Here is a 22,949-nt window from a genome sequence, read left to right as displayed (position 1 = left end):
GGAATGACAGGTATACCTCTTCGCACCTCGTCAGCCTCGAATCCCCACGCCCAGCTTGGCTGCGACGATGGGAATGCATGGCAACGGCCGTGAACTCCTCTTTTAGGTCTACGATGGTTACACCCATTACTCCCCCAACGCTTGACTCTGGCCCGTCTTCGATTCATTGTCGCGTTGACGCGCGTTGGCTCCAGGCTCGGAAGGAGCTAGGTGAAACGCCGCGTCCTACCTCTTGGAGCGTAGCCCTCCCGCGTCATTGTGTCCAGCTGCTGCCGCTCCAACATCGTTGGCTGGCCTCTCAGCTTCCAGACAGCTGCAGCTGCAGCACCGCGCTTCCGGTTGCTCTGGGACCTATCTGCCTAAGCTCATCGACTACAGCACGCTTCTGCACATGCCACGCTTACTGGTGGAAGTCTCGAACGGCGTCTTATCGCGACGACGAAGCCGCAGCTTCCTCATCCATCGCAACGTCATCGACACTCTATCTTGGATCCGCCCTCCCCGCCCGCGCGGCTTGGTGTACTAGCAATGCCCCGCCATTGATCCGAGTATTGCAATTCTTCCGACTTGCCATCAGATGCAGAGTGAGAAGGGCAGCTGCCGTCCTACAAGACGCGGCTATGTTTCATATTGAGCGACAAGACCGCTGCGTATACGACGTCGCAGCAAGATCCCCACGAATAGACAGTCCCGCGAATGGCATGTCGATGTGACAGTACCCTACACCATCTACACTATACGGATAGCTTGCCATCGTCTATCTTACAAACTAACATGCCTCCATCTCATGAACAACGGTCCGACGGCTCTACGATTTACTCTCGATCGCAGAGGCTTGCACCGAGGCATGACGACAGTACTCCATGGTGATCCAGCGGGATCCCTGGAATAACGGCTGCGCAAAAGTAACAACGTAAAGTATGTTGCTTTGCAAGAGTGTCAATGCCCACTAAACCTCCGACCCTTGGTCTTCTCCACAAACCCCACGATTACTCTTCATACCTCAAATTCGTCTTCGGTCACTCGCTACCCGTACGCGTCAGCTTCTTCACGTCCAACTCTTGTCAGCGCAAAACGTTACAGTCTCGCGTGTCATAGTTTCAGATACCCGCCGCCGGGAACAACCTTCAACCGAAACGCACCCGTTTCTCGGCTAGGCACACCCGCGCTCAGGTTGGAAAAGCAAACAGCCGCGCGCACCACTGCCGTTGATGCCGTGCAGGGCTGACGGTTTCTGAGGCGGGAGAAGCAAAACACAACGTCTGGGAGCTAGCTGTGCCTGAAACTACAATGTATTGCGCTTCGCAACGTCGACTTCCAGACTGGCAATGCTGGTGAACGATGCTATCCGTCTTGCTACATATAGACAGACTTCGGATATAGTTGGGCGATCTTAAGGCTTCGCATAGAATGCGAAGATTAGTATCCATATTCAGATCCGTATCGGTACAATGATCCACCGCCCACTCCGCCGCCTATGAATAGTAACACTGGCTGCGTAGAACTATCTTTGTACCTTTACCAGCACTCCCCAGCTCCAATCTTCGTATCGCTCACTCCAACATCACGACTGTGTATCATAATCTCACCAAGCAATAAGTCTTATCGAGTAGCGCTATGCTTACACCGCTGCACGTACCCATCTAGATCCTTACCTAACGTACCTGCGTTAGCGAGCTGGGTAGTACAAAAAAGTGGATTTACGGTTTTCATTAGCCTCATCTTAGAGATACGAGAAGTATCGTACAGTAGTTTCTCAACAAACATTTCGATGATGGGTAAAGGGGTTCAGGAGAATCGACGCGTTGAGTTTTTCCATGGGTTACTGCTTCGAACTAATGGAAGTAGATGACCTAACGTCAATGTTGGCTCCAGGTGTTTGACATTTCCCGTGACTGAGGTGCTCAAACAGCTTTCTCATCGGAGCCTCCCCATCCAAAGTCAATCCGACACCAGGCTCCTTCTCCTCGTTTGCGCACGCCCTGGATTTCCATCCCTACCAGCCTGGCCACTTTCTCTCTGTTCACCCACTCCGCCACCGCATGGCCCGTCTCGTTTGGGTTCAAACGCCAGGCTTCTTTGTCCCTGTTGTCTCTGAGCCAGCGAAGTAATTGCACAGGTACGATACCTGCGGGCATATTCTGCAGACTCTGGTTATCGCTTGGGATCCAACCTTGGAAAAAGTTGATATATGTTATGCGGCGCCACGCATCGTTCCAATCTGGGCCTGGGATGCCGTTCTGCGTGCTCCATTCTTCTGTGGTTCCGTTTATGTCTGTTGGCGTGCGACCGGGGTGCGATGTGAGGGCTTTGAGCCAGTTGCAGCCTTCTAGGTCGAGCCATTGTAGCGAGTATGTGTCTTTTGAGAATCGGCGGAGGATGTTGGTGGCTTCGTGCCAGTCGTCGTCGAGGTCGGAATAGAAGTGCGATCCGCCCAGTGATACGCTCGTGTGCTTTGAGATCATAGATGTGGTGTTTGCGTTTGGTGTCATCGAAGGCCGTGGCCAGTGCGCGAGCGAAAGGTGTGTGATCTTGTTGAGGTTGGGCGAGATACGCAGTAAGTCAGGCCATGAAGCCCATTGCCCAGGTTTCGCAAGGGAAAGCCGGCTCAGGTTGCTGAAGTAGGGCGTTTGGAGCTTCATTGCTGGTACCAAGGGTGCCGTTGGACTTTCTTGTATTTCCTCTTCCCAGGAGTCGGCGACGTCGTCGGTTAGGCGGAGCGAAGCGACGTCTACAGTCGTTATAGCACTGGATATGGGACGCTTGACGCATTTTCCAAGATCGGTGATCTTGAAGCGTTCGCTCAAGAGTCCGCTGAGGTCAAGGAATTGCACTTCATCCCAGCCAGCTGTACCGGTCCCCTCTTCATCCTGGAACAGGATCTTGAGCGACTTGAAGTCCAAACCTCCCTGCCCATATAGTGTGAGATAGCTCAGTAGCGCTTCTTTTAGCGATATTGGTAGCGATGGAATGTAGTGTTGTTCGTACTCGGATAGCTCCTCCCAATGTTGCGCAAACGTCCGGAGACATTGGTGGACGAGGCTTCGCGGCGGTGGTAGGCGCTGTCATGAGTAAGAAGCCTGAATTGTTAAGCCTGGAAGACCAGATGTGCTAGCACGCCACCTCCCACGACGAAGAAACTGAACACCCAGGAGCCTACGTTGACGCTAGCCCTTCACGACTGGACTCTTCTACGCCAATGTAGACTCCACAGTGTTCAATTTCCCCATCGATTGAGGTGACGCGCTGGGGAGCATCGTACCTTCAATTCCTCGTTTGTGACCCTAGCCAGCGTGGCAAACCTCACGGCGCCCTTCTCTGACTCGAACTTCTTCTTCCTCATATACGCTGGCGCATGCCGACTCGTCTGCAACCAGCTTGAAGGCGCGGCGGGGCCTGGTGGGGGTCTCACACTACCCATGACCCTTCGCGTGCGTGTATTCGCCTTTGGTTTGGGAGCATTAACTTCGGGTATGTGCAGGATGCGCCGCAGCTCTGGCGGGACGGTACGACTGCTTACTACCGAAGTGAGCTCATCGCGCTGTTCGGGCGTTGCTCTCGGAGCTTGTTCGCGACGCAGCTGCTGGATGCGCTGGTTGACGGTTTGAGGTTCAGACGACGAGGACGAGGATGCGGGGGAGCGCGAACTCTGTAGCGAGGGGTGAACGTAAGACGGTTTTGCTGTTGTGTACGAGGGCGTGTGCTTCTTGGGCATGGCACCGACGACGGTTGCTGCTGCTGCGCGTGGAGCCGGAAGCTGCCTGGTGCTGGTACTGGTACGCTATATGAGTGACTCCAGGGTAAGCGGGGATCAAGGCAGGTGAGTCAAACAGCTATGACTGGATCAAAGAAAGGGCTGAGTGCGACAAGCCCTGCAAGAATGTTGATAAAGCAGCGACGATGGGATGGTGACTCAATGCGATGCATGCGCAGATGCCATCAGATGCGGCCATGTTCCGGGCTCGTCATCGCGCCACTTCGGTTGTGGCGCGCGCCAACACGCCTGCGCACGTGTTGGAGCGACTATTGATTTTGACCCGTTAACTGTCGGAAGGAACGTTCGTCCCGTATGCTAGATGGTGGGAAGGAACCGAGCGATCATATAGGCCCTCGGCAATCTAATCGTGATTGCAAAACCAACCGTATGGTGTAGCCAGCCTTGGAAACTTCTCCAAATTGGCACGGGGGAGGCGGAGTTGCCACCGTCTGTCAAGTCGCTGTCACTGTCAACAGTCACGCTAAACACGCGGGAGGCACATAGTTCTGTCCAGACCGTCGCTCCTCACCCTTTTAACTCTCTCCTTCTCCTATCCTCACAAACGAAGAGCAGAAGCTGACACCGTGGTTGTCGCTCACGGCCTCATTCACTGATACCGCCGAAACCGCCGAGTGGCATGGAATCTTCCATACTTTTTGATCACGGATTCCCCCTATTGACCCGGCATTAATGGGCTTCATTTCTCGTGATCGCGACTACAGGCATGGCAATCTTGCGCGCCCCGTCATCGCCCTGAGTACCAAGCACCGACCCACGCGCATGCTGGTCTGCTAATTTTATCTTCCTGGTTACTGGTTACTGGTCACTGGTCAGCTACGGCAGATCCTCGTAAGGCAAGATCCGCCGTTTTGGTGGAGCTCAGCTCAGGCCGCTCAAGCCCGCCTCATCTTGAGCGCGCGTCGTCGCTCCTATCTTTTTTTCTCCCTCCACCTTTTCTTGTTTGTCAACCACGACGCTGCCACTGACGATGACATGACCTGCCTTCCGGCGTTGCTTTCGTTTCCACTTCCACCCTTCGATTAGCGATGCGATAATACCCTTGGAGCATTCTCACTCTCGTTTACTAGTCTAGTCGCACATTATGCATTTCTCGCCTTCCCGCCTGGTCATAGGCATCGCCGTCTTCGTCGCTGTTAGCTTCTTCTACACTATCAACTCGATATCCGCACGCGATCCTACCTCCATCTTCTTCAACCCACGCAAAGGCTATGCCCCCCGCTATTCCGCCGTCAGACGCCAACAAGCCGAGTCCTTCGTTGAGTCCTACAACCCCGCAAACGTAACCAAGGCCGGCCCCGAGAAGCAGCGGAAACTATGTGTGGGCATATCTTCTTACCAGCGCGACGGTGCTCAGTATCTGCCGGATGCTGTGGGCTCGCTACTTGAAGGACTTACGCCTGAAGAGCGACAGGAGATATACCTCATCGTCTTCATACCCCACTCGAACCCCGGGGCACACCCTGCGTACAACGAGGAGTGGCTATCTGGTCTTGCCGACGAGGTATTGACCTACGGATACGGCTACGACCGCATGCAGTACATTCGGATAATGGAGGCACGAAACAACTATATCGAGAAGGGTTTGTTCGACTACCAATACCTGTTGAACAAATGTACGGAACAATATACACCCTATGTTGCTCTTTTCGAAGACGACACCGTAGCCATGGACGGCTGGTACCACCGTACCCTCGGCGCCATCCACGAAGCCGAGCAACAAGCCGCCTTACGGCGCGCGAAACCCGACTTCCTCTATCTACGCCTCTTCTACACCGAAGAGTTTCTCGGCTGGAACGCCGAGGAGTGGAAGACGTACTTGAAGAACTCAGTCTACGTGGCCCTCGTGCCCACGGTCGTCATCCTCTTCCTCCGCTTCGCACAACCCACCACCAAACTCACCCTCGCCCTCATGACCCGCCGCACTTTCTTCGCCATGTACACCACACTCGCCCTTCTCATCCTCATATACTTCGGCCTCGGCCGCATCACCGTCCAGCCCATGGCCGTCGGCGTCCACGAGATGCCGCGCTTCGCCTGCTGCAGTCAAGCCTTCGTCTTCCCCAACGTTAAAGCCGGCGAACTGGTCGAATACTTCAAAGAACGCCATCTAGGATACATGGACGTCATAACAGAGGACTTTGCTAACGAACGCAACGAGCTGAGATATGCAGTCACACCCAGTCTGGTCCAACATGTGGGCAGGAAGAGCTTTCACGGTGACGATGTTGGTCCGATGAGCAAGTGGATGTTGAGTGTGGCAGAGAAGACATGGAGTTTTGCGTTTGAGAAGTTTGATTGGAGGGCGTTGAGGAGGGAGCATGAAGAGGTTGCGAAGATGAGGAGTGATGCGAGAGATCCGTTTGCTGGTGGGCTGGAGATATAGATGCGCAACTGGAGTAATGATTTCCTATAGACTACTGATATGTTAGATAGAGATATACCCATGAATTTGTCAATGTATTTTGTTTCAATGAACTCAACACAGCTTTTACTTGTTCTTGTGATGTGCACACTTGTTGAGATCTCATCATGTCTTCCATGAAACCACTTGTCCGGGACGCATGCGTGAAAGTCATTTGGCATAATGGAAACCAAGTCATGCATACTGGAATGTACTACTGTTCGAATTAGTTGAGAAGTAGAGTCGACTTAAATAGTAGCCGTGCACTTATTGGGGCTGGGATTTTGGTGATTGGCCAGTCTTGGCTGCTCGTTGGTGGTGAACTGGGAAGTGGAAGTGATAGCTTGCTCGTCAACGCACGCTTTCGTGGGCTGTGAAGAGTTCCAAAGAACAGTCGCTCACATCTTGGTGTGCCGGAGTTATGTGTGGACCGACTCCAGGTCTGATCTTGCTTGACGCCGTGCCGCTGAAGCGTCACTCATGGCCTGACTGAGCGCGCAGAAGTGCCGAGATTGACACGTCGCAGTATGGATCTAGACGCTGTTAGTTAAGCTCATTTGTGCGGGGTCGATAAGGGTTTACCTGCTTCTTCTCCTGTCGCTGCCTCTTTCTTCACTCTGCTCCTTCACTCCAACCTTTTGCCCACCCACCATCTGAAAACCTCAATATTTCACTATCTGACGAAGCTGATTGTGCGAAATGTCTCAAAACTACTCCGCTTCTCATCAAGTCACGTCCTGCGCTGGATACGATGTCATCGGTAAGTTCGCTCGTTCAACTTTTGCAGCGACGACGTGGAGCAACCACAACATGTAGAAACGCGGGGAACGAAGTGTAGGGGCTGCATCAATGAGTATAACACATCTACAATTGTGTTGAATGGAATAGGACTGCAGTACTACACGAAACTGGGATTTTTGAATGTTTCGTTCAAATCGTTGTTGACGATTTGGTGTTGGTATTTTCTCGTAATTTACGAGCTTCTATCAAAAATCACAACACCAAACATCGATACAAGCACTCGCTAACACCATTTTTAGGAGTAGAAGATTGGTTAAAGTTCATTCGCAACGGGCCAACGAGCGTTGACTTCGATCTCCAGCCTGGGTTTCTCATCGACCGCACTCAAATGTCCGACTTTTATCGCCAGATGAATCATTTCGCCACCCCGGACCCGATCAAAAACCTCGGCTTCAAGCTATTCGATCGCCACGGTCACTTCAGAGAGGAATACAAAGAGCACATCGTCAAGAAAGGGTCTGGCATCTGGGGATCGGAGCTAGACACTGGTCTTCTCCTTCTACTCAACGGTACCACGACAAATCATGCCGCTCGATGCCACGGTGGGAGCGCACGCATACTGCGGAAGGTACTGGAAGGATTCTCAGATCACTTCAAGAAGCCTGTATATGCTTTCGTCAATTCATGGGAAAGCACTGCAAAGGGGTCGACTCCTTGCACCTTTCACGATGACCAAGAACAGAGATTTCGCGATCTCGGCTTCCGACGTGTGGGCAACACGAAATTCTTCGCCTTGTCGAGCGACGCCAGTCATCCGTGCCATCACCTACCCGTAGTAGATGATTTCGATCCTGCGTCTTTACAGCCATCCAAAGGTACCCAGGACTTCATGAACATTGTCGTCGACGCCCTTGCATCTCCAGACCACTTGTTCCGCGAAAACCTGGATACTAAATACAGTGAGATGAGCGCGGAGGAGATCTCTGGGGTTGTCATACACTCCTCAGGTGGCAATCTCCTGCACATTGTTGCTCTCAGTGGGATGTACCAAAGTGCAGCTTGTATGGTAGCTCGCTGGCCTGAATTGCGTAATGCGAGGAACGATGCGGGTGAAACCCCGCTTGAGGCTTTGGAATGGCTAATTGAGGAGGATGCAATGAGACTCGAATATTTCGATGCGAAGGATCGATTCGATCATGGATGGATCACGCCTAAGAACACTGAAGAGACCTTAGCTGTGCTACGCGGATAGTTAGGCTACTCATGATGTCAACAAATTGATTCAGTACAAAGATCCTCATGAACGCATCAGATGATTAGAAAACGTGTTGGACTTTGTGAAATTTCGACTAGAGCAACTCCTGGAAACACCGCGCACATGTCAACTGTAGAGAACTACGACGTTGGGCCATTGCCAGCCTGCTCTTTACCCTCTTCGCTGCTCACTGGGGTATACTCAGCTCCAACCAGCTTCGCAAGCTCTGAGATGTTGGTGTGATCAACCGTGTTCTGCATGCGGTACATGTACTCGCATTCACCATCTATATGTCACTTCCGTTAGCACTGCCACCGCGAAAGGAATGGGCAACGGCCGACTACTTACCAGCCGATAGAACCACCTCACCACCATTTAGTGCCTTTGGTCCCACAGAGTTCACATGTTGCAGGTTTCCCAATGCGCCCTTGATGCCACCAAAAATCCTGGACATCGTGCTGCCCGCGTTGCGCATGTAATCTCGCTGTTCGTCACCAGCTTTGCCCTCAGCTAGGTTGGACTTGAACTGGAAGAGTTTGTGCAGCCGAAGGCTTGGATCAGTGTAGATGGGGTATTTTGAAGAAGAGTTGGCGGCATAGGTGTCGATGGGTTGGTAGGAGCCGCATCCTACGATGAGAACTGGATACTGTTTGTTAGACAAATGTGATATAAATTCGTACAGCTGATGCTTACTCTGCGTATTGGGAGGGAGGTTCGACGGCGGTATAGACTCGCTAATGCAGCGGACGTACGCTTGGCAGTTTAAACACCCTGTCGATGTTAGAATCCTTCACGCATCCTGGTCTTCCACTACCCTTCTGATCGAGATGATGAGAGCGTAGCACGTGAACCCTGCGATTGACTAGCACTCACAGAAATGTCTGGTAAACACCAGTAAAGTCCTCTGGCCTTTGACCAGTTCACCTAATGTCTTCGTCTTGCCTTCGCGATCGTATACATCAACTTTAAGCGCTTCCGACAACTCCGCGGCTGTGGGCAGTTTACGTGCGCCAGTCACGTCGGCGGATTCAGGAGCAGCGGCAGCCATCATGTAAGGCTTTGCATACAGTGGTGGGTCTATCTCGAGTGCCTATGGTGGTTGGCAGCGCCTCTGTCGCGGTCTGTGGTAATCCCTTGGTCCTGGTGATGACGATTGCGGGTGACGGGAGCGGCATGGCGTTGCGCTAAGAGTGACGCTAGTATCGATGCGAAATAGCGCGACTGCCCTGAGTGTGAGGCTGTCCGGCAGTAGCTCTCGATGTTTTTCTCTTGTTCAATCTCGCCACATCACGTCGTTGCGAAACGAAACGGCTCCTTGTAAAAGTATTACGCCTTGTCTACAGCACATGCGCTGAATTCTATGTCGCCGACGGTTTGCTTGCAGCACCGTTTCACGAACTTTGAGTTCATCCACTATAACAGGAAAGACAGAGACGAGAAGTTGCGACAAGATGTCAACCAAAGATGAAAGCGCACGAGGCTCGATGCCATTGTCGCGCAAAGCTTAGCAAAACTTGCCTTTGGCGACTAGGATCTGGACTACCACTAACACACACCGACTGTGCCAGCTCAGCCTCGCCCTCCAGCACGTTCCAAATCGCGACCACCGAGGCATGCAACAACCACGAAGCGCCGTTCGTGATGGTCTGGAAGCGGAGTGTCCGGACGCGGGGATTTGTTTTCATGGAGACGATCGGCTAGCCGAAAATCACGTCACAAACTCACAAATCTTCCGGCCACATCGTATTCGGCACATGGGACTACCCGGGTTGGCAGTACGTGCATCCCAAAAGTGTCATCAAATGTAGGTTTACCTTGCAATTTGGTCCTATTTTGTCACCGCTGCTCGGATGACAGCCGAAGCGATCACCTTTCAAGCTTCGTCAAGCTCGGTTGACAGGTGCTATTCCATAGTGGGCTGCTAATAATGGAGCGACTAGCCGTTAGCTGCCCATCAAGCCTCGCCGGGATGCATCCGAACTATCGAAAAACCTTGAACCAGGAAACGTCGCTCGTGTTAAGCGCGATATCGTCATATCATGCGACTGAGCCTCGTATTGCGGCGCAACAAGAGCCGAACGTCGTAGAAGTCCCGCTCGCGAGCCAATGAGATCGCAATCGCCTCTCCGAGAGCCTCACGAGAGCCACAACATGGCACCAGGGCTAAGCAAGGACGTGATCAGCTGTTCCTCCTCCGTATATCCGATCACACTCCGTTACTACCAACAGTTAGGATGACATCGTGGTGGTCATGTACATGAAAGATATATAGTGCAGCCATCGCATCTCCAATTGTTTCCATCCTCATCATCAGTCGACAGTCAAGCATAACTACCAGCACCTCCTCAACACACACTATACATTTGCACTTTACTCAAGACCCGAAAGACATTCTCGCCAACATGCTCGCCAAATCTGCCGCCATCGCGTTGATCCTAGCATCGGCTGCATCTGCATCTCCCACTCTTCGCATGCGTGAGGACAAATGCACAATCGCCTACGACTCATGCGTCGCCGCAGGAACAGCTGAAGTCATCTGCTCATGCGACCGGACCGCTTGCTACGGTGAGGACGCCGCGCGCATCCGCGAATGGTGCTCATCTCAAATCGCCCTCCTCCCAAAGACGACCTCAACAGCTACTTCAGCAGCGGCCTTCTCTTCCATCTCCGGTATCCCGGGCGGCTGCAACCCAGCTCACCCCGGATCGTGCCCCACACCCACCTCTGCCCCAGCTGCAACTTTCTCATCCATCTCTGGCATCCCTGGAGGTTGCAACCCTGCTCACCCAGGATCGTGCCCTACCCCATCCGCTGGGTCTCAGCCCGCCGCTGTCCCTACACCAACTGCTGCCCCTTGCCCTGCGGTAACCGGAACACCAAACTCCAGCCCCAAGCCCGTTGAGGGCAAGACATGGACCGTCTCGAACCTAAGCCGCTACTGCATCGACGGAAACTCGGGTTGCGACTACAACTTCGACTTCACCGCGGATGGCAAGACCGAGCACTGCACTGTTATCCGCATGCCGGGCTCCAACGCTGCTACCGAGAGCTGGTCCAACCAGTCATGCGGTACTGACTTGACCGTCTCTTGGGGATACACCGCGCAGCCCGCGCCCGCATTCGCTGTTATCACTGTTAGCAAGTGCAGTGAGCTCGCTTGGTTCGGCGTTTCTGATGTCAACGGCGGAAAGGTTTCGCCCAGCAGCCCCTTCGGCTCCGGTGACTTTGGCACTCTTCCTGCTTCGCCTGTTTACACTTACTACTAGGAGATCTGGATCTATGAATGATGAGACGGAAATGATAGATGTTACGAAATGAATGCGTGGAGATAATATAATGGCTTTCGTAGAACAATAGACTCAATAATCTGGGAATGGCCGTTAGCTCGTTCAGTGGACACACATCAATCTAGAGTATTACATGTACATGTGATTAGCATGCGTATCGACCGAAAAGGTGCAGTTATACATTCCTAGTACTAGGTACAAAAAGCGTTGGTGTAAGCAGCGTGGCCCCCTCTCTCTTTTCAACCTCATACTAAGATGAAGTCTTCGCCCGCTTGTTTTTCCCACAATGATCGTAGATAATCGTAAAGGCGTAAGGTGGATTGGTCAATATTCCACAATATTTCCTCCGCGTAACAAGTTCCCACCACAGTGAAACGATTATTCTCGCAAGGTCTTAACGTAATAAGACCTGGAAAGCCTCTCAGGGTACAGATCACATCGCCTTTGCATGGCTGTCTGACATAGCCCAAGTGCCCACCTTTCGTTACAAATAGCTGTCTAGTATTCAGACGGCATGTATTCTCACGCAACATCAACGTGTACATGTCTTGACTTCCTGTAACGGCCTGAGTGTTATCGAGTGTGCCTATGTACTTATCATACGCTTTCAAAAAATCTCTGATCTTAGCATCTGAGATTGCCGATATGTACGCGTTGGGGTTGTCGACTGACCAGCAAGAAGAGTCCATAAAGACCTTCAGAAGGCGCTCGCGAGAGCATGCTGTGTGGTTTTGCACAAGTTTTTGTCGTTTATCGAGCGCAAGATACTCTTCAAGGTTCTCGTCGTACAATCTAGTGGCCTGGAGTCGGAATTCGGGTGTAAGACACGTGTCTATGGTGTCAAAAGATATACCTCTCGCATGTAATTCCTCGGAATTTGCCGTTTGAATCAACAGATGTTGACCATAAGATGCAGAACGCTCTGAGTAACGCTGATCTGGCATATGAAGTGGTGCTGAGAGTGGCATTCTCCATTCCGGAACCCAGGAAGGCAAACGCTTGGATAGATGTGTATCACGTTTCCGTTCGCAGTGTGACAAGATCTCCAAAGAGCGCATATTGGAGATGATCGACTTCGCTGTGTTGATAAGGGTTTCCTCATAGGTCGACTCGTAATCTGCTTGAATGGGTACAGCGTCTTGGTCCCAACTTTGTAAACCTAAGAATGCGTACACAGAGTCTCTCGAGTCTGTTGTCTCCAATATTGAGCTTGTTCTTGACAACTGCGAGACGAATGATGTACAATTTTCCCCGAGACCATTAGAGGCTGCGATCCAGCTGCGTTGTAAAACGTCAAGCGTATGGTAGCCACGTGTTGAGGTGGTGCCAAAGCCAGAATCATCGTTGTTTTCGGCTTTATAGATCGCAGATTGTCTACCTATTAAAAACATTGCCTCGAAAGGTATCGTCGTATCTCCAAACAAAAACGTGGCCTGCTTTGAGAGCACAACTTCTTGGAATACCCATGCGCGAGAAAACCATGTGCTTTTGAGGAGTTGTAAGATCGCCGCAAACTCATTGACACAGAGCTCAAGGAGATGCCCCTCGACTTTTTCTCTGATGAGCTTGCGGTCCGAGGACACTCCCTTGAAATTGAAAGGGCGCGCTACCTCAATCAGAGCGAGTAACTTTTTGCTAGGGTTTGGACCCGTACCCAACCACGCTATGACTCTTTCGCCTTTCTTATATATGTCGCCCATCATCTTGACTTGATGATTGCGCTCCTGCGTACTAGACTGATTGATGTTGATCTGGTCGATCCACAGATATCCGGTCTTGCATTCCGCAGAGAGATATGGTATGGCTTGGGCGAGATTATCGTTGATACGTATCATCCGACTACCTCGAAGACGTAGTATGTTTTGGCGAGCATCCGAGCCCCAGACATACGAAACGGTTTCGAAAGGTGGTGCATCGGTTAATGTTGTATGTTCGATGTCGTACTGCCACTCGCTCGGTCCTATCTTCTCGACCTTGAATAGGCGTATTTCATCTTCTTCTTTGAGAGCTCCATAGGTGTAGACGGGTAGTGTAGAGTTATCCAGCTGGGCGCGGGCGCGGGCGCGGGCGTGGGCGCGGTCTGCTCTGGTGTTGCCTGCACGTGGGATGACTTTGCGACGTTTGGCGGGCGGCTCAGAATCCTCCATCTGCGAAGTCGTTCAAACCAAGATATGAAGGTCGTATGTCTGAGTGAAAGGGATATGAAGGAAAGGACTTAAATAGGAGCGAAGTGCGGCTGAGATATTACGAGGTTGACGGCACAGCCCCGCTGCACACTTGCTCACCGATCAGGCAGCTGCGCACCATCTTCCGCTCAGCCCCTCTCGTTACCTAGGTTATTCTGCTACCACGCAGTTTTGTGTGCGAGTGAGTGCGCGCCGTGAAAACGATATTGCGCAAAAACTGATCCGGCTGTCCCGCGCATAGTGGCACGTATCATTCATTGCGTCAGGCACGCGCAAGGTGTCCACAATCTGTCTTACAGCAACCACAACATTCCAGATCCATCGCTCACACAGTATGGCGAGCGCCAATGCCGCGAACTTGCAGCAACGTTTCCGTACCACGCCGAAGTTGAGCTCGTGGTCGCTTCACCCTTACGACGAACAATTCACACCGCGTTATTAGGATTCGAGCCAGAAGTGTCACGGGGTGTCCAGGTCCTGGCCTTGCCCTCGTTGCAAGAAGCGAGCAACCTGCCTTGCGACACTGGCAGCGATGTCGAAATTCTTCAGGAAGAGTTTGAGAACACCGTAGCGAACCTCGGCCTCTTAGAAGAGGGCTGGCAAGTGAAAGTAGGCAGATGGACCATCAAATCTTGATCCAGCATTCCAACAAGCATCAGCACAGGGCAGGCTTACCAAGTATGGCAGACTGACGCATCACTCACGAGTGCTTCACTTCTCGCTAGAGCCGAAAGTGCTCGGCAATGGCTTCGAGACAGACCGGAGAACAACATTGTTGTGGTCTCGCATGGCTGCTTCCTACACTTCCTGACTGATGACTGGAAGGGCTCGTTGAGCGCACAAGGTTTGCAGTCTCTTGATCGCTGCATCGTTTTGACAATTGCTGATCATCTATGACTAGCCACCGGATGGTCGAACGCGGAGTTTCGTTCATATGAGCTTTCGAGTGATGGTGGCAGCACCATACTAAGGGAGACAGCAGAATCAAAAGAGAGGAGAGGAGTTGCATCATGTGACCATGAGAGCGAAGAGGAGAGGCTGCTGGAGAGAAAGAAGACGATTGACACTTGGTTAACGTGGGGCATTGTCACTGGTTGAATCATGGGGTAAGGTAAGATTGTATGATATATCGAAAGAACAGCACGCATATCCGCTTCCGATACCGAAAACGTCTTCACACCTCCATCTGCCCTTGAACATCTTCCCACCACTTGCCAACCACTCCTGCCCTCTCACCGTCTCTCACCTTAATCTCGCAGGGGAACGGCAACGGGCCCCCGATAACATGCGGTGTCCATTGGTCCGGCCCAATCTCTATTCCGTCATTCTTCCCAAGATAGAAATTCTTGACCAAGTTCCCACAAAAGACCAACAGCTCCGCCTCCGCAAGATCCTGGCCAGGACACACTCTCTTGCCCCTCCCAAAGATATGATGGCCTTTCAAGCGTGGATGTTCGGTAAGTGGAGACTTAAAATTAGGAGACGAGGGGTCGAGCCAGCGGGAGGGGTCGTAGACGGAGGGAGGGGAAGAGGGGTAGGTGGTGGGGTTCTGAGACATGGCGATGTCGAGGACGTGGACGACGGCGCCGCGGGGGAAGTGGTAGCCGGAGTGGGTGTAGTTCTTCGAGAGTAGGCGAGGGACGCCTGAAGACTGGTCAGCTTCATGCTGTATGGAACCTGGGAAAGATCGAGGATTGAGTATAGGGGGGAAGAAGGAACTTACCGAGTGGAACAGTACTCTTCCACCTCACACATTCCTTGATAGCTGCCCTCAAGATCGGTAACTGGGGACTGTGCTTCAAGTCCACCATCTCATCCTTCCCAACTACCTCATCGATCTGCTGGCGTACTTTCTCTTGCCATTCCGGATGCAGAACCATAGCCATGACGAACAGCGTCGCCGGTCCGCCAATAGTATAGATCGCGACAGTGCAGAGCATACCAACTGCAGCTATGGCCTCTTCCTCATCAGCGAAAAGAAGGTCGGTATTGGAGCCAATAGCTTTGGTAGCCAAGCTTGCGGTCGTGTAAATTGTCTTATCTTTGGATGCTTTTGCCTGATCGAATGTGTCTTTCCACAGCGCTGCTTCCTTTTCTCGGCGTTCTCGCACTCCGCGCTGACCCGGCGCCATCCACTCAGGGAAGTATCTTAGGAACGGCATGAGATTAGGTATGGGCCCAGAAGGGCCAAGTTGGGAGATGAAGGCGCCGGCGTTGATCATGTGCTCTATCGAACGATCGGCGGTGCCATACGCGAGGCGAGAGCTGATTCTAGCGCAGAAGAGATGGGTGAGAGTGAAGAAGTCTTCTGGCTTTCGGGAGAGCTCGTGCATGAAGCGCTTCATCTCAAGCTGGATGTGACCGTAGTATTGGTTCTTAGCTGCGCGGGTCATCATTGCGTTTGCGAATCGTTTTTGACGGTGGAAGTGATCTGTAAGTCGGACGTCAGTGACAAACTCATATCAGAGTCTTGGTAATGGCAGACATACCTGTGTACCCGAGCAGAGGCAAGTACAAAAAGTCCTGTGTCACCCCTGGGAAAGACCCAATATCTGCCCTCGCCGAACTCAGCTCAGCATTCTTGACCATCAAGTCTTGCGCAACATCTTCTCTTGCGACCCAGATGTGCGTTTCGCCCCCAAGTGTACATGCGAACAGCCCGCCATACTGCTTGCTGAACTTGTGCATTGAGGTCCAAGCCTGCATGCGGTCGACATCGTGAACGCGACCTAAGTAAGGGAGTGTTGAGCGCGGGCCCGGGAGAGCTTTGAGACCGGAGCCAAACGGCGGAAGCTCGCATGTGAAATAGTGAAAGCAATGGTATGTAACAAAGAGAATCAGAAGTATGAGGAGGGTGCGAAGTACGGACTGGAAGACTTGATATCCAGAAGTAGGGAACAGAGAGGCTGTATGATCTATCGTAGCGTTAACGGACCGGAGGATGGTCGCTGCGTCTGGCAGCTGCATGTTCGGTGCAGAGTTGCCCATGTCGACCGTGGCTATATCTCGAACTTGGGGTTGGAAATCGCACCTTCCATTGCTGGCCGATGCAAATGTCCATATATACACTCAAAGCGACATAGTAAAGCCACTTCCACAGGTGTGGTCAGCAACCATCAGCCTAGTCTTTTTTTGGAATACGGTCACCGATCATGTGGCTGCTCACACATTTTCCCTCGCAACTCATCCATATTAGATATACTCAATTAGTTCGAGGGCCGATTCAGCTACGTAAAGAGTAGTGAATAGTGAGGACATTCGTACACTGCGAGAATAAAAGCAGCAAAGTAGGGAGGTCAGCTCAAATGACGTTCCACGCTCTCGGGTTGAGCATGCGCATAACATCCTCATCGGTCAGGGACGCATATCGGTTCCCGTAAAAGCTTGATACATGCGTGCTGCGACCGTGCATACTGTATAAGCACCGAAGATACATCTTCTTCCAATGTCGAACTTCCTGATTCACCGTATTACCAGGGCCCATGACGAATTAGGAAACATTTTCGCATGTGCTGTCATCATCTTCTACGCTGCTACCGGTTTTGATATCGGTCCAGTCGCCAGAGTCGCCATCAGTGGTGCCTTCCTCTTCCTGGAAGTCAGCCTACATGCCGTGTGCGATATGATTGGATGTGCTAGCGTTGCGTGGACCGAGTCTAGAGTCAAACTGATATCGTAGACGATTTTGCTTGGGTGGGATTACGCGCCGGAACTGCGAGATCGTTAGCGATGTCTGAAGTGATACTGCCATACCAGCCATTCGCAGCGCGTCCGTGAGAGTTTGTCCACACATGCCGCTGATCTTATATCAGTCTTGGCATGAGTTAGATAGCATGGCAGGTATCAGAAAGCTGTCGCGATCAGAGCATAGTATGGCGCTTCTATTTTCAACGTATCTTGGAGTGGGATGGAGGAAGGAGTGTGGATTTCACGCGTTTGGGGGGCTTGTGCTTGGCCTGAACCTCGGCACATGCAATGACCCTGAGCTAGGCCCGATTGGTCATCCCCCAAATCACGACAATTACGCGCAATTGCAACGCGCCCTCAACACCAACATTGTGAACTTTCTAGCATTCGAGAATTGTATATCACATGGAAAACCGCACACAAATGTGTGGCGTTCTTCGTCATGCTCCACTTACCCCACATCGGTTAGCGCTACTGTAAATCTCAAATCGTCCTGGTCGCGACTGGACTATTCAAGCTTGAGATAGGCCAGGTATATAGCCACCAGCATGCTTACGCTTCTTCTCTCAATTTTCATTGGCCTCATCGGGTTCTATCTCGGCTTCGTCTTGCTACTCACGATCCCGACTCTACAGGACCACGTCATCTTCCTGCACCGAGTGACCCGAACCTGGAATCAGGATATCAACGTACCCGAGCAATGGGGCTTTCTGCGCAACCAAGTCACACCCTTCCATCTCAAGACGCCGGACGGTGAGACTCTACACGCTTGGCACGTCCTGCCACTGGAGATATACCGCCAACATCAAACCCAACTCCGTGAGGAGCCAGTCGGACTCTGCGCGAAAGTCGAAGACCGAATCTCCTTCCGCTTACTGAAAGATCCTACTGCGCAAGTAGTGATTTATCTGCATGGCGCAGCAGGTACACTGGATTCTGGGTGGCGGCCCCAAAGTTACAGGGCGATGAGCGCGACATCGACCAACGTCCATGTCCTGGCTATCGACTATCGTGGTTTCGGTACCAGTTCTGGGTGGCCTTCGGAAGCTGGTCTTCTTACTGATGCGCTTACCTTGCTCAAGTTCGTAACGGATACTGCGGGTATACCACCAGAGAGGATTGTGGTCTTTGCCCAATCCATGGGTACTGCCGTAGCTTTGTCGCTCACTCATCACTTGGCTTCACAGCCGACCCCTGTTGTTCTAGCAGGAGTCGTCTTAGTCGCCCCATTCGCCGACGTGGAGTCGCTTACCAGGACGTACAAGGTTGCTCGCACCCTCCCGCTGCTCTCCCCTCTCGCAATATTTCCACCGCTTATGAACCTGCTGAACCGATTTATCATCACCAAATTTCCATCCAAGGAGAAACTTGCAGCACTCATTCACCGGCTGGACAGTATCAAAGTCAACGGCAAGCAGCGAAACTATGACATCACGTTAATACACGCCGAAGATGACTACGATATCCCATGGAGTCACTCAGATGTCCTCTTCTGGCACGCTGTTAACGCAATATTTGACTCGTCCTCTTCTATGACCTTCGAAGAGCTAGAAAAGGTGAAATTGAAAGAGAGGACGCCTCTCGGTGCTGGTGGTTGGGAAGTAGGATGGAAAGGGAAGCGTGGGATCATCAGAGAACAGATTATAAAGCATGGCTCTCACGATCGAATCATGAGTTATCCCATTGTCAGCCTGGCTATCTCGAGGGCACTCCATATGTAGGAGAAGAACCGATGGCCATCTGTAATGCATACCCCATCTGCAGCGACTGGGTCTCGCCGTGTCGGGCCAAGAGAAACACCAATCAGACGAACGCCTCACCGTTCCAACTCAGTTTGATCGTCTTCGCTTGATCTCGGTTCTCCATTCCTCGGAACACATCAAGGATCATAAGCGAGACACCTTCCTTGCGTGATGTACCGATCTTCAGCTTTCGCCCAACTGTGTGAAGTACCTCTTCCTCATTCGCCCGAAAAGAGCCTGTCCGGTCCTGTGCACTGATATAGACAATCTCTAGCTCGGGCAAGAACATGTCGATGTCGGTGTCTACCACGGAGCTCCACATACTTAACATAAGGTCCCATGAGGGATCTGCGCTGAAGTAATCCACGACGTTGACGGATATAGACGTGAGTAGCGCTCGCTGTGTACTAGTGAGACCGTTCACGAAAGCTCGACCAGATTGCATGTCGTCGAAGTGGAAGACGTTCTTTGTGTACTGGGTGAGAGCTGTTTCTCGGTGTAGCTGACGACATGCAAGACCGATGGTAAAAATACGAGAAACAGATGTCCAGGTACTCTTTTGGGCCACTCCAGGGGTCATGAGATCGACCAATGCTTTCTCCGGTCGCTGGAGCAAACCTGATACGAAGATGATGTTTCCGCCAACAACCAACTCGTAGATACGATTGCGCAGCTCCCCAGGAAGTCGAAGTAGAGGTGACTCGGTCTGGTTGCGAAAGGTGCTAAATCTTATTAGTATAATACAGGATTCGATTTTGGTGACTTACATCGACTCCAACGGGACCGTCATCGCGATTGCTTCAGGTGGCGTCATATCACACTTTTGTTATTAGATTGGGTTGGAATATTTAACTAGCAAAACAATATGGTTCGAAGCCCACGTGGTTGCGGAATATTATTGTGATACACGGCGGTGTTTGGTTACACATGTTTCTTTACTCAATGCTCAGATGTAGGCGTGCACTTGGTGGTAGGGGTCTTTCGCGCTAGCCTCGATACGTCATTTACTTGGCGGAAGGGGATCGCGTCCAGTCGCGCTCAAACCTCCATCTCCGCCTCCGCCAAACATGCCCACGCCGACCTCCACACACAACTCAGCTGGCACCTTCCATCTCTCTATACGTCTCTCGCGCCCATTCGTAGAACGGAACCGGCGGCTGAACCTCCTTGCGAGTCAAGTACTTCCACCAATTCGCCCAGACATGCTGTCGTATGTACCCCACACGATACGCGACATGCCATCCCGTTGGTAAATCGAACGTATACTGCAGTTCTTCCAAGGTCCGCATCCTCGTCTCTGGAACGAACAAATACACCAGTACAAACGCCAACATATTCAAGCCTGCGAAGATAGAGAATGCAGCTGTCGGCCGAATGCTGTCCTGCAGGAATGGGAAGACTAGTACCAATACGCCAGCACCCAGAAGGTTGACCGCGACGGAAACAGCCATGCCAGCCTCCCTCGATACGAGAGGAAAGACCTCTGCTGCGATCGAGAATGGAGACGTACCGGCTGTCGGGGCATAAAAGGCAACGAAGATGACCGCGAAGATGCTGACCAATGGTATCTGGACGGACGTGTCGGTGATTTTGAAGAGGAAGGCAAAGACTAGGATTGACCATGCCATGTTTGGCAGGCCGAGCAAAAGCATGACGGAACGTCCCAATCGATCCGAGGACCAATAAGCAGGAAGCCCGAACATGTAATTCGCTGCTCCAAAGGCCAGACCTATTATCGCGGATGTACGATCACTGTTTGTTCCGGCGTTGGGCCACACTATCGTACCTAAGAAGGCGATCGTATTGACGCCTGTCAGCGTCTGGGTGATCATGGACACGGAAGCGCACAGCAATGCTCGTCGACACCGCTTATTGGACCATAACTCCCTCAGACGCTTGTAGTAGCCGTTGACACCGATGTTGTACGAGTACGGGTTGTTCTTCTTCGTTCGTTTCACCCCAACCTCGAAGTTTAGGCTGGAGATGTCACTCCACCTCCTATTCAATGTCGCGAGCTCAATGTTGCTGTTTTCGTTTTGCTCGGGCTGCGACCTGACTTGGTGCTGGCTATCGTTCCGGACCGCTGTTGCCCCTAACTTCGTTCCCTCGACATTGGGATCTAGCGCGAATCGACCTGGCGATACGGCTCCGTGTTCAGCACCCCTTTCTAATCGTACGCGATTTGGCGATGGCGAAGATGGCTCTCCAGAAAAGCTCGGCAAGCTAACATCTACGCGATCGGCCAGGGTGCCAAGCTCATTTGTCTCCTCTTTTAAGAGTCGGCTTTCGAAATCCAGCTGAGCATGCGCATACATGAAATCCCGACTTGCTAGTAAACGTGTGGTCTGGACCTGTTCGAAGGCATCGAGTGCTTTGGGGTATTTTCCATGCTTCATCAAATATCGCGGCGATTCCGGCATCAAGTATATCATCACCAGCAATGGCACTGTGGGGATGAGCACAGTGTTCGTAAGAATGCGCCATGCTGATGCCGCTTTCTCCACATAAACAACGACCAGCAAGTTTGCCAGAAACCCGAGAAAGATGCCTATCGGATCAGCGATTACACCATATCAAGGGGAGCGGACGTACCGGCTGCATCAGCAAGCTGCCAGTTCGCCAGAACAGCGCCACGTATATGCTCCGGTGATATTTCAGCCGCATATATTGGAACTACAAGGTGTTAGATTCATCGACGCAAGCATGAACGAGAGCTTGCACTGACCTATCGACGCTTTTGCACCCAGAGCTATTCCGTTGATAGCTCGGCAAGCTGCAAGTGAGCCTACATTGTGCGTAAGTGATGCACCGATTGTCGAGGCTATTGTGATGCCACAAGACAGCATCACACTACCTCGCCTCCCTAAGAAGTTCTCCTGCAGCGGATCTGCAAGGAGTGTACCGAAGAGGCCTGCGGAAAGCAGCGGAATGGCGTTCAGCATCCCAAACGTCCAAAGATCGGATGAAGGACAGTTCATATCCCTGCGATAGCAGAGGCCAAATTCGTCTGGCATGCCATGAGCAGTGCCATTATTGGCGCTTTGCGTCCATCCTTGGATCATACCCGCAAGACTTGCGGTCATGATTGTCGCGCGCAGAAATTTGGACTGCTTCCAAAAGCCTGTACTCTCATCCTTTTCCTTCTCCAACAACAGCTTTTCCGAATCTGTGAGCTCATCCGCGTATTTTCTCATAGTCTCATACTTGTCTCGAGCGAGACGAGCACCAAATCGAAGCAACTCATAGCGGTCTTTGAGACCGGCTAATGAAGCAAATTCCCACACATACTCTTCTAGCTCAGTACGTTGAGTCTTGAGGTCGGGAATCGTGTCATCGAACGTCAGAAACGGATTATCTATACTATTCCACGTCAGTTACATTCTGTAAACATCGACTCATGCGCATACTTTTGTCTTGCGCCTGTTGAGCGCTGTTGATTCGTCGCGAGGGTTTGGATCCCTACTGTGCTTCCGAAAGCTGTTGCTTGCTGAAGGGGTTCAGTCATAGTGGCCAGCGCTTTGAGCAAGAGTATGTCGCTTTGGGGCCGTAATCAATGTGCGACAACGCGCCCCAGCATCACAATATATGTTTGCCTGCCGCATCGGGCTGAGTCCTATAAGGCTGACAGGCCTTTCCAAGGGCGAGCCTGGTCGTGCATACGGCATGTCTTGTCGGGGTCCTCCACCGCCATATTACCTACAAATGCTCTTAGACGGGTGGCTGAGCAATAAGTCCACGTTCTGATGATCGCCCTCTTCTCAGTGGATTGGTTGCCTCGCCAATGCTTTTCGCATGCATCGCTGCCCTTTTTCAGGCGACATGGGTCTTGGGAGACTTCGGCCAATGAACGCATACATCGCTAAGTGCCTTCA

General features: G+C 51.9%; 9 protein-coding genes across 9 annotated transcripts; 4 read left to right on the top strand and 5 right to left on the bottom strand.

Annotated features, from left to right (window-relative positions):
* Positions 1–1,904: 1,904 nt before the first annotated feature.
* Positions 1,905–3,421, bottom strand: J4E87_001289 (uncharacterized protein; the record flags this gene model as incomplete). The annotated part of the gene is made up of 2 exons (XM_049372935.1): positions 1,905–3,062; positions 3,263–3,421. 2 exons carry the CDS (start codon positions 3,419–3,421, stop codon positions 1,905–1,907), a joined length of 1,317 nt encoding a protein of 438 aa, XP_049237593.1.
* A 1,438-nt stretch (positions 3,422–4,859) lies between these two features.
* Positions 4,860–6,161, top strand: J4E87_001288 (uncharacterized protein; the record flags this gene model as incomplete). Its single annotated transcript, XM_049372934.1, has 1 exon — positions 4,860–6,161. One exon carries the CDS (start codon positions 4,860–4,862, stop codon positions 6,159–6,161), a length of 1,302 nt encoding a protein of 433 aa, XP_049237592.1.
* Positions 6,162–7,028: 867 nt separating this feature from the next.
* J4E87_001287 (uncharacterized protein) lies at positions 7,029–8,172 on the top strand (the record flags this gene model as incomplete). The annotated part of the gene is made up of 2 exons (XM_049372933.1): positions 7,029–7,032; positions 7,220–8,172. 2 exons carry the CDS (start codon positions 7,029–7,031, stop codon positions 8,170–8,172), a joined length of 957 nt encoding a protein of 318 aa, XP_049237591.1.
* A 143-nt stretch (positions 8,173–8,315) lies between these two features.
* On the bottom strand, positions 8,316–9,223 carry J4E87_001286 (uncharacterized protein; the record flags this gene model as incomplete). The annotated part of the gene is made up of 4 exons (XM_049372932.1): positions 8,316–8,461; positions 8,524–8,814; positions 8,869–8,946; positions 9,049–9,223. 4 exons carry the CDS (start codon positions 9,221–9,223, stop codon positions 8,316–8,318), a joined length of 690 nt encoding a protein of 229 aa, XP_049237590.1.
* Positions 9,224–10,646: 1,423 nt separating this feature from the next.
* J4E87_001285 (uncharacterized protein) lies at positions 10,647–11,441 on the top strand (the record flags this gene model as incomplete). Its single annotated transcript, XM_049372931.1, has 2 exons — positions 10,647–10,650; positions 10,696–11,441. 2 exons carry the CDS (start codon positions 10,647–10,649, stop codon positions 11,439–11,441), a joined length of 750 nt encoding a protein of 249 aa, XP_049237589.1.
* Positions 11,442–14,822: 3,381 nt separating this feature from the next.
* On the bottom strand, positions 14,823–16,636 carry J4E87_001284 (uncharacterized protein; the record flags this gene model as incomplete). The annotated part of the gene is made up of 3 exons (XM_049372930.1): positions 14,823–15,292; positions 15,372–16,079; positions 16,138–16,636. 3 exons carry the CDS (start codon positions 16,634–16,636, stop codon positions 14,823–14,825), a joined length of 1,677 nt encoding a protein of 558 aa, XP_049237588.1.
* A 1,247-nt stretch (positions 16,637–17,883) lies between these two features.
* On the top strand, positions 17,884–19,056 carry J4E87_001283 (uncharacterized protein; the record flags this gene model as incomplete). The annotated part of the gene is made up of 1 exon (XM_049372929.1): positions 17,884–19,056. The coding sequence occupies one exon, from the start codon at positions 17,884–17,886 to the stop codon at positions 19,054–19,056; it is 1,173 nt and encodes a 390-aa protein (XP_049237587.1).
* Positions 19,057–19,138: 82 nt separating this feature from the next.
* Positions 19,139–19,867, bottom strand: J4E87_001282 (uncharacterized protein; the record flags this gene model as incomplete). The annotated part of the gene is made up of 2 exons (XM_049372928.1): positions 19,139–19,799; positions 19,845–19,867. The coding sequence occupies 2 exons, from the start codon at positions 19,865–19,867 to the stop codon at positions 19,139–19,141; spliced, it is 684 nt and encodes a 227-aa protein (XP_049237586.1).
* Positions 19,868–20,171: 304 nt separating this feature from the next.
* On the bottom strand, positions 20,172–22,735 carry J4E87_001281 (uncharacterized protein; the record flags this gene model as incomplete). The annotated part of the gene is made up of 5 exons (XM_049372927.1): positions 20,172–20,806; positions 20,864–21,625; positions 21,670–21,750; positions 22,142–22,437; positions 22,704–22,735. 5 exons carry the CDS (start codon positions 22,733–22,735, stop codon positions 20,172–20,174), a joined length of 1,806 nt encoding a protein of 601 aa, XP_049237585.1.
* Positions 22,736–22,949: the final 214 nt, after the last annotated feature.

This window comes from Alternaria ethzedia, assembly GCF_023757985.1.
Source record: "Alternaria ethzedia strain BMP 0044 chromosome Unknown scaffold_2, whole genome shotgun sequence".
Taxonomy (NCBI): Eukaryota; Fungi; Ascomycota; class Dothideomycetes; order Pleosporales; family Pleosporaceae; genus Alternaria; species Alternaria ethzedia.
Note: the sequence above shows the minus strand (reverse complement) of the source record. Positions and strands in the feature narration are given on the sequence as shown.